The sequence below is a fragment of the Parus major genome, chromosome Z (assembly GCF_001522545.3).
Source record: "Parus major isolate Abel chromosome Z, Parus_major1.1, whole genome shotgun sequence".
In the NCBI taxonomy this organism is placed as follows: domain Eukaryota; kingdom Metazoa; phylum Chordata; class Aves; order Passeriformes; family Paridae; genus Parus; species Parus major.
Window position 1 is genome coordinate 35,485,957 of NC_031799.1, and position 9,700 is coordinate 35,495,656.

Sequence of the window (9,700 nt, forward strand, 5' to 3'; positions counted from 1 at the left end):
ACACAGAAAGTGACAATAGTAGCATTCAGCATAATCACCATTAGATATCCCTAAATCTTACCCCAAGTAGAAAATAAATTTTATTAGTTCCATTCAAAGCTGTCATCATCTTTAAAGTCAGTGCTGTGCAGTCTTCTGATAAGTGCCAGTTGATCCAAAATTGGTTTTAAAGGCTTTTACTGTATGCCAATGGTGATCTATCAAGCCTAAAGTATCCTAATTTTCCATTTTGCACAGTAGACTGCAATTTTAGCACTTTGCTGCAAACACTTAGTTAGAGAGGGAATGAAAGGCAATTCAAATGCTGGTATAACAACCAGCAGAAGGAGGAAAACCATTATGCTTTCCCCACAGAACCTGTTGTGACAAAAGGATATTACACATTCACAAAGCATCTCCCTTCTCACTCTTCCCTGAACCAGGACTTTTTGTTTCCTTCCCTCCAACTGAGCACAAGCACAAAGTAAATCAACAGACTTAGCCATTCATACAAGCTCCAGCAATGCAAGTTTAACAATGTAGCTGGTAGGCATAGTGTTCCTCACTCTGGCTCTGTGAGGAACCTGAAACCTGGTAAACTAAGTCTAAAATGAGAGATGATCAGGCACTCTTGAACATATGTACAATGTTTACACTGTGACACACTTTTGAATTAAATTCTATACGGAGCTGACATAATAGATGGTATCTGACAACATGGTTATGTGAAAGCCACATGGAGATGTACTTCACAGTGCCCTGAATCTGTCAGATAACTCCTTCACGATAATGCTGGCCTCGAGCTTGAAACATGGTTCAAAAGTCACGAAAGTTGAGGTAATTACTCTAGTCTTTTCTCCTCTTTTGAACTGACAGCTCTATTTGTGGTTGAAATGGCTAGGCTGCTGACACAATTGTACTCATTCAGAAACCAAATATTTGTAGAATAAGTATAATCTTTTCAGGGAAAAATACTGTCACGATCAATCCTAACATTTTCTTTTTTAAATAGAAACAATTTTTGCATGTCTTTTGTGGCTGTGCCAACTGTAAAATGCTCTTGAAACAATCACTGCACACCACCAAAAACCTTAAGGAGTTTTTCATTCCAATAATTAAAATGTAGGAAAAAAAGAAGAAAATTAATTTATCTTTAAATCCTTTTCAACAGCAAAGCCATCCGACTCAAGAGCTGCAGAGAGCTAAGTAAGCTCCTTAATTCCCTCCTGTTTAACCCTCTCCTGAAGGCTGATGTTCTAATGAGATATCATTAGAAGACTTTGCCATGAAGCATTAGAAATGATTCCACAGAACAGCCCAGGATAAAATGGACATGAAACTCCTGTAAACTGGTTAACATAACGCACCTTTGGAGTTTGTATACTTTTCTACAACAGGTAAGCTACTGAATGACAGGTCTGCCTCCAGTCAGGCCACAGAGATCAAAAAGACCCTCCCAATGAGAAGGAAACTTTGCCATAACTGTTGGGATAGCAGAAACCCAGACACTGTAGTAGTTTATAAGTCTAGCACTTGGTTCAGCAGTGATGAATTTTTTTTCCTGTGGCTGCCCGCCAACGAACAAAAGATAATCTTGCACCTAACCAATCTAGACATTAAATGCACAGGAAACCTTATCTTCTGACTTATGACAGAAGATGACAAGCAGAGCTGGCAAAAATAAAGACACAGTGCCCTAGGAGCCAAGGGCAACAACTCTAAGTACAGCAGGATTTTTAACACCCAACCAGCTCTTCATCTTGGCACTAGGAGCTGATTCATCTGCTTTGCCAGCCACAGATGTCACACTGGGGAAAATCTCACTTGGGCAGTATAACACAGAAAATAAACTGAAGACCACACAATGTTCTTATTCATTCTGTCTTGACACATATGAAAACAACATCTAAATCAGCCCACATCTTCCTAAACAAATCCTCAGGTGGTTGTTTCTGTTTCAGGACTGCAAAACTTGGTCAGTTACTATTCACCTTAAAATAATTTCTAAGAACATAGAGTAAGTGTTTACATAAAACATGCTCGTAAGAAAAAAAAATCTTTGAAATTCTTAAAGAAGTTTAAAAACCTATGCAGAAAAAGAAGGAAACAAACAAAACCAAATCTAAATCAGACACAACAGTGTCAAAAAGATTATTTCCTGACCACTATTCAGGCAGCAGATTGAAGCACAGCAGCACCTTGATTTAAGCACACATCATACAGTTAAACACTGTAAAGCGCCAAAGCTAGATTTGTGAGGAAAGCCTTACCATGGCCATTTCTGGACTTAAATGCAACAAAATTCAAGTGAAAAGCTCTGCCAGCACAGCTGTTTGTGTATGCAAAGTTCACTTCAGTTAAGTCTGCTTATAACAACATTCAAGTCTTGACTAACTTTATTTTAGTTAAATTATAACAGATTACTAAATTAAATGAAGACAGAACCGCTGACACAAATCCATCAGTGCAAGAACTCAAACTCATTTATATGCAGGCTAACTGCAAGTACTTCATTTTATCTAAGTGACTGTACCTTAACAGTGATGTACACACTGCACTCCATAAATAAGCTCTGCTGCAGTGTAATTTTGTTTCTCAAACAGCAGCCTAGCAGTCTGAAGAGTTTCACACAGAGCGAGTACAGCCTCCAGACAGGAGGAAGACCTTAAAAATGTTAAGGCTTGTTCACTGGAAAGTTTCCCCATCACTGCATTTTCCAGTAACAAAGATGTTGTCAGAAATGACAATTTTTCCTGTCCCCTGATGATGCCTTGCTAGCATTTGGTTATAAGCCATAAAGCAGGAATAATTTCAGCCTGTCAGGAGTCTAGCTAATGCCCAGTTTCCCCCTAGAGAGAATTCCTGTCAAATGTAATGAGAGCTCCAAAGGCCCTTTCTACAACATAATGAGCACTTAGGCCATGCTGGTGATCAGCCAGCAAAAAGCATCAATTTGAGCCTGGCTACACCCTTGGGGGTAGACGTCACCAGTTAATAAGAATTATGATTACTATCTGTCAAAAGCCTCCTCAGAACTTATCGTTAGCAGCAGAAATTCAGAAGAATGTCATTGTTAAGCTTTTTTTTATTTTTTTTGCTTCCTGTAATCTAAGGCCACCTACACACTGAACTGCAACACCATTTGGCATCCCTCACTGCAGGCATCTAAATCAATAGCCTTTAGCATGAAGGTGCTACTTTTACCAGAAATTAGAATTACTTAATATGTAATAGCATAGTATTTGAGACTCACATCCAGAGATATGTATTTGTAACTTCAAAAGCCTATTATTTTCTTAACAGCGTGCACAGAGCAAGTGTGCACTACTCTCCGCAGCTACAGCTAACACAGATATAATGCTCTGTCATAAAAGCTTCTGAAGCATCACTGCCTACTGGGTACGTAATTCTAATTGCCATACATACAGAACATTAAACCTTTATACATATGTTAAGGTCAAAGTGGAAACCTTAGTCTTCACCCACTTTAACCCTGTGCGTTTAATTGATTTTATCTAAAGTTAATTCCTAGTACACTAACTGAAATCGCACATTCTTTTCAAAGACCTCCTGAAAATATCCATTTTGCAGCAAATGAACTTCCTAGCCAGATACTGGCTTCCTCACAGGTTACAGTATGCCAAGAATTGGTTGAAGAGAAAATATGCAAGAAAAAAATAATCTCAAAATCACAAAGCTATGAAAAGCCACCTCACAGAAAAACTGACATTCTCCTAAAGCACAAGCCACAAGAAAATTAGTTAAGTTACTACAGAACCAAGTCAAATACTAAGCTTGCTATTCCATCTGGTTATTTAGTGTTTAAAAAAAAAAAAAAAAAAAAAAGTTGTCATAATACGACTCCTCTTAATGGCATTTTGAATTGAAACAAGTGTACCACCAAAACCCTAAAAATACCTATCCAGATTTGCAGACAGAAAGCTATCATGGAATTACAACGCCATCTTACCAAGTATGATATTTTTAGGGGAAAACAAAACAAACAACGAAAAAGATTCAAAGAGTTCAGAGTTACAAAAGCAAAATTCAACTCCGTAATTCACTTGCTTAATGAATGTCTTTGAATATACTGAAGATCTGAAGCCTGAACTAATCAATTTCTTCGCTGTGCCCTAGCCGGTCAGCCATGCTCTTTAATTTAATGAAACAAGAGTTTTAGATGAAATAGCACATACACATCAAGAAAGAATTGTATTGTTGCACTTTGAAATGTGTCCAACTGTGCAACTTCATCTAATGATAATTTTTTTAAGAGGCCATCGATTTCTGAAAGACTTATTGTACTAGCATCTTGATGAAAAAGTGAATGTCAGCATATCTACAGAATACTTACACCCTGCCATTAATGCTTTATTTGGCAGACAATGACTACTCAATTGAGGGTCCTCTGGGCTGTGCAATCATTTAGCTTTTCTTCTCTCATGAGGTCCTTAGTGTCTTGTTCCAGTTCAATACTCTTTTTATTCACCATTATAGTGGCCATAAGTGTGAATTTTATGGGAACTTGCAAACTCATAGTCATAACTAGAGCTTTCCAAGTCACTAATCTCTTCATACCTTTATAAGGCAGGGATTTGAGTAACTATGACTACATATGCTACACAGACATAGGATCAGTTCTACATGTCAGAGCCTCCACCAGAAACAAAACAAACAAAAAAAACCCAACCCAAAAAACCCCAAACTTGTAAAGTACAGAACTTCATTTTTAAAACCACAAAAACAAAATCTTTCCTTTTTGCCACAGTCTTTCAGAAGCAACACCAAAAAAGGCATTGCTGCTTAACCCAATCTACACCTCATCTGACAGGAGGTAGGCAAAGGTCTACTAATCAGGCGATTGATTCAGGCTATCGATTCAGACATGATACAGTCATCTGAGCATAAACAGCACAGGTATATTTAAATGCACCACACATATAAATGCAGATTTTGTGGCTTAGAAAACAAAATGTCTTACCTGTTTGTGCATTTCAATGTTTAATCCATACGACATTTCATAGTACTGCAAATAAATGAGCATACATTATTTTCTTATGCTGACTTACATTGTATTAGGAGATATTTACTGAAATAAAGATAAAAAACAAATATACTTACCATCACATAATGCCTCTGCATTTCCGTCTTTTCACTTGCCAGTTTCTCACATTCCAATTTAAGGCTACAAAATAGACCATGCTTTAATGTAATATGTCCTTTTTTTGACACCTATCCTCCCTATTTGTATTTTGACAGAGGCTGCTAATTAAAAAAAAACCAACAAAAAAACACCAACTCATAAACTAACTTGCAATATAGAAAGACTTAATTCACACTTTAAATAAAAAGGCCAAAGAAAAAAATTAAAGAACATTTCATGGGTGCAGTATGTGACCTAAACTGTCTACAGAACCTAAACATCCACTCTTCATACTTTGACAAGGAGCTGCTATTAAGTGCTACAACTTAGAATTTAGAATAGTATCTCAATTTCCCTGAAGTACTTCATTTCTTTCTATACAGTTGTTTAGTAAATGACTGTCAAACAACATCACTTACACTTACAATTACAACTTGAGTATAATTTTTATCTCAAATATATTCTAGCAAATGTTACCTTGCCCAGTGCTCGAAAACTGGTAATTCTGACTATCATTTACTGGAAAATTTCTTTTCCATTTTTGTTCTCATAAACAAAAATAAGTTGCATTTGGCACTCGGACACCTCATCAAACTGTGATATAATTCTGACTACTTTAACTGAGAGACTCAATGTTTCCTTTGTTTTCTATCAAACTGATTTTTTTTAAATGATACTTGAAAGCATCCTATGGAATAGTTAGTGCGCGAGCAGTACTTGTCACTTACAACTACAATACCGGATGCTTAGAGTTTACATTGTATTTCTTAAGCAACAAATGGTTTAAGCAAGTTAATGATTTTTGGTAAGACTACAGTATCATGGGTAAAGGAAGAGGAAGCATAACCAAAACCAAATGATTTCTGACTGGGAAACCTGTAAAGCTTTTACTTCTCTTCAAATAGTCCAGGTGCACACAGGTACAAAAATAAAGGAAGGTTAATGCTCCTAAACACCAGATGCCCAGGGTCAGAAAGATCCTGTACCCTAAATCTCTGAAAAGACCTCAGCAGCAAGCACACACCCACAAAGAACTTTTGACAAAGTTCAAAGAAGCGCAGGGTAGCAACGAGGAGCGCATCCCACAACTTCCATAGATTCTGGTAAAGTTTGTGTTACTACTCTAAGTATTCCCTGGCTCTTAACCACGGGACGCTGGAGTTTTATTAATTTTTGTATTGACACCACACACAAATGCGCAAACATGGGAAGCAGGTAGCCTCCTTAACGCGCTCTACCACAGAAGAGGCACAGGTCTTCTCTTGATATACTGAAATGACCCCTCCACATACGGTTTCCCAAGACACACTACGGTTTTTTTAAATGAACAGACGTGCCGAAAGCTCCAGTTTCGACAGTTCAGCTTTCCCAGCTGCCCGGGAAATACGGGCCCGAGCAGGGCAGGGCAGTCTCCCCGTACGCGCCCGGAAGCCCCCGCCCGGCCGCGGCCCGGGGCTGCCTGCGCTGCCCTCAGCGGCCGGCCCGTCGGGGTCCCTCGGCGGGGCTCAGCCGCGACGCCGCACGCCACCGCCTGGACGGGCCCGTTCCGTGCAGCCCACCGCGCCCGGCCGGGGACCCGCCAGCAGCCCCTGGTCCCGGGGCGGCCCGCCGGCTTCTCACCTGTGGTACTGCGCCTGGAGGAACTGGAACTCTTCTTTGATGCGGTCCAGCGACTCCGGGATGGTGAATTTGAAAGGCTGGCCCGCAGCCTGGTGCGGGGTCTGGCGCGGTGGCGGCACGGGAGAGAGATGCATGTTCAGACACTGCGCGGCCTCCCCGCGGGGAAGAGGAGGCGATGCTGCCCATCGCGGCCGGGCCGGAGTGATGCAGAGAGCGCCCGGCCCGGTCCGCCCCCGCCCCGGGGCGCTGCGCACTTGTTACCCACCTTCCCGTCCCTCATCTGCGGTGGGACCGAGGTTAACCGCGCTCGGCTCCGACCCACCCGCTCCTGCCGCCGCCGTCTACACGAAAGCGGGGCGTGCCAGCTCCTCCCCGCCGACCCCCGTCGCGGAGGCACAGCCAGCCCCATTCCAGGAGCTGTGTTCGGCTGATGCTGCCTGGCCCGGCGGCCACCCCCGTCCGTCCTTCCTAAGGCAAGTAAATTGCCCACGCAACAAAAAGTAGAGGGGGCCGTTCCGGCAGGCAGGATGAGCCGCTCCACCCCGGAGGGAATGAACTTGTGAGAGGGCGCCTTCCTCTCCCTCCCCCTAGCTCCAGTCGAGCAAGCGAGCCGGAGGTGCGCTCCCGACCGCGCGGCCCTCGCCCCGCGGAGCGGCGGCCCAAGCCGTACTTACGGGGTGCCGGCTCTGGGGGAACATGGCTCCGGCCGCGGCGGGTCTCCCTTGCAGCGCGGTTCTCGCAGCGAAACTCTCCGCCCTGCCCCGGCTTCACACCCGGTGCGCCAAGGGGACAGGAGCGGCGACACCCGCCGGCCGCCTTCCCTCCGCCGCCGTGGGCAGCAGCGGGGCGAGGCGCGGCTCAGTGCCCCCGCCGCGGGGACATCCCCCAGCCGCGGCGTCCTTTGTTGCTGTCGTTCCAAGGAGGGCTGAGGTGGCCGGGAAAGGCGGACGGGCCGCGCTTGGGACGGTCACAAGCGCTCCGAGCTCTTCGCCGGCGCTTCGACCGGCGGGCGGCGCCCGCAACGCCCGGGCGCGGCGGGACGGGACCCGACGGGGCGCAGGGGGGAGGCAACAGCCGCCCCTCAGCGGGAGCGAATAATCCCCTTCACGGACTCGCAAGTGGTCGATGCGATTGTAAGGCCGGAAACCCCAAGCAGAGGCGACTCCTCTCTCCACTTCTGCCCCTTGTCAAAAGGGGAAAATCCAGCCTGAGGGAGCGGGTCGCAGTGTCCTCGCCGGGACCGTCGCAAGCCAAGGGGGCGAAATAAAGTCTCCAGGGAGGGTCGCGTTGTTCCCAGGCGTCGGCTGAGGGGCCAAACCACCGGCAAGACACAGAGCGATGAACAAGGGAGAAAGGCAGGAGGAGGAGAAAGGAGGCGGGCGGGGGCTCTTGCACAGCCGTTCCCGATCGGAGCAACTCCAATAGCACATGCACGAAACGCTGGAGGGCAGAGGAAAGGGTACCACACACGCAGCACAGACTCTTCCGTTAGTTGCAGAGAAGTCCCTAGGACAAAAGGAAAGCAAACCCCTCAAGATGCTCGCTGGCTTTAGCGTCCAAGCAGCCACAGCCCCGTTGGGGAAGACTTTAAAAAAATTTTTCAAAAAAAGAAGAAAAATAAAAAGAAAAAAAAAAAAAAAAAGAAATGAAAGCGTCCGTTTGAGGTTTAAATCAGACGGGAAGCTCCTTCGTGCAACAGCACCACTACAGCCTCCTACAGGCGGGCGCGTATCAGGGAGGTCCGCGTCTCACCAGAGCCCCCCGAGCACGATACATCGCGGCAACATCAGCAGCACCAGCATCATCCTCATCCTCACTCTCCTGCGCGGTGGCCCGCCGCTTCTCGTCGACCCGGGATAAAGTTCTCCCCAGCTGAAAAATCCGAATCCGAGCGGACGGGAACACCACCAGCTTCCTTTGCCCTGTCCCCTCCGCGCCGGCCAAGGGCAGAGGGAAGGGGAAGCCGAGGCGGCGGCCTGGCGGGCAGCGCTCGGCGGGACCTGAGCGCGGCCGTGGCCGAGCTGGACACGCCGAGCTCGCCCGCGCCGCTTACATTAGCACGCGGTTTCACACTCCGCCGGCTAACCAGCCGCGCGGCCCCGCCCACGCCGCCGCGCGGGTGGGCGGCCGCCCAATCGCCGGCCCCGCCGCCAACGTGGGCCCGTGACGTACTCCGGCCCCGCGGGCCAATGGCGAGAGCCGAAGTCGCGCCGCCTCTCGATTTTCTCTGGGAAGCGTTTTTGCGGAGGAGCGGCGGGAGCGCTCGAAGCTGGCCAATGAGAGGGCGCGGGGAGCGCTGCGCCGCGGGGGGGCGGGGAAGGTCGGCGGGAAGGAGAGCGGGGAGGCCGAGCTGTCCATCAAAGTAACGTGGGGCCGCTGCGCGGGCGGGCGGGGCTGTGGCAGCGGGCGCGCGGCGCCTGCGCGCGCCCAGCCCCTGCCTCTGCCAGAGCCGCGGGGCGGCCCCGTGCCGTGCGGGCAGCGCCCCCCTCACCGCGCACTGCACCGCGCCCTCACACCACACACCGCGATCCGCGAACCGCACCGCGCCCTCACACCGCGCACCGCGATCCGCGAACCGCACCGCGCCCTCACACCGCGATCCGCGAACCGCACCGCGCCCTCACACCGCGCACCGCGATCCGCGAACCGCACCGCGCCCTCACACCGCGCCCCCACACCGCGATCCGCACACCGCGAACCGCACCGCTTCTCGCACCGCGCTCCGCAGCTCACTGCGACGCGTGCTGACACTGCGGCGCGAGGGTCGGGCGCACGACCCCGCCTCGTTCGCCAAACGACAGCGGCAGGGCCGTGGCACCTGCTGACAATGCACCGCAGAAAACGCCGAGAGGAGGGATAAGCCCTCCCGCGTGCTTGTGCGGATCAGGGCAGGCCAACTGCTGTGTTGGTTGGAATGACCCTCTGATCAGACGGAAGTTGTCCTTTGGGGAAAATGGC

The 9,700-nt window shown here is 47.9% G+C and overlaps 1 protein-coding gene across 4 annotated transcripts in view; it reads right to left on the minus strand.

Moving 5' to 3' along the window:
- Positions 1-8,782, minus strand: part of TLE1 (TLE family member 1, transcriptional corepressor) — a 75,057-nt gene extending 66,275 nt beyond the window's left edge. For all 4 annotated transcript variants that reach the window (XM_015653059.2, XM_015653057.2, XM_015653060.2 and 1 more), the window contains exons 1-4: positions 7,417-8,782; positions 6,743-6,843; positions 5,101-5,164; positions 4,961-5,005 (exon numbers count right to left, since the gene is read on the minus strand). In XM_015653059.2, the coding sequence (XP_015508545.1) occupies positions 4,961-5,005; positions 5,101-5,164; positions 6,743-6,843; positions 7,417-7,440 (234 nt within the window). In that variant the 5' untranslated portion in view covers positions 7,441-8,782. The remainder of the gene's footprint in view (positions 1-4,960; positions 5,006-5,100; positions 5,165-6,742; positions 6,844-7,416) is intronic.
- Between the last annotated feature and the right edge of the window lie 918 nt (positions 8,783-9,700).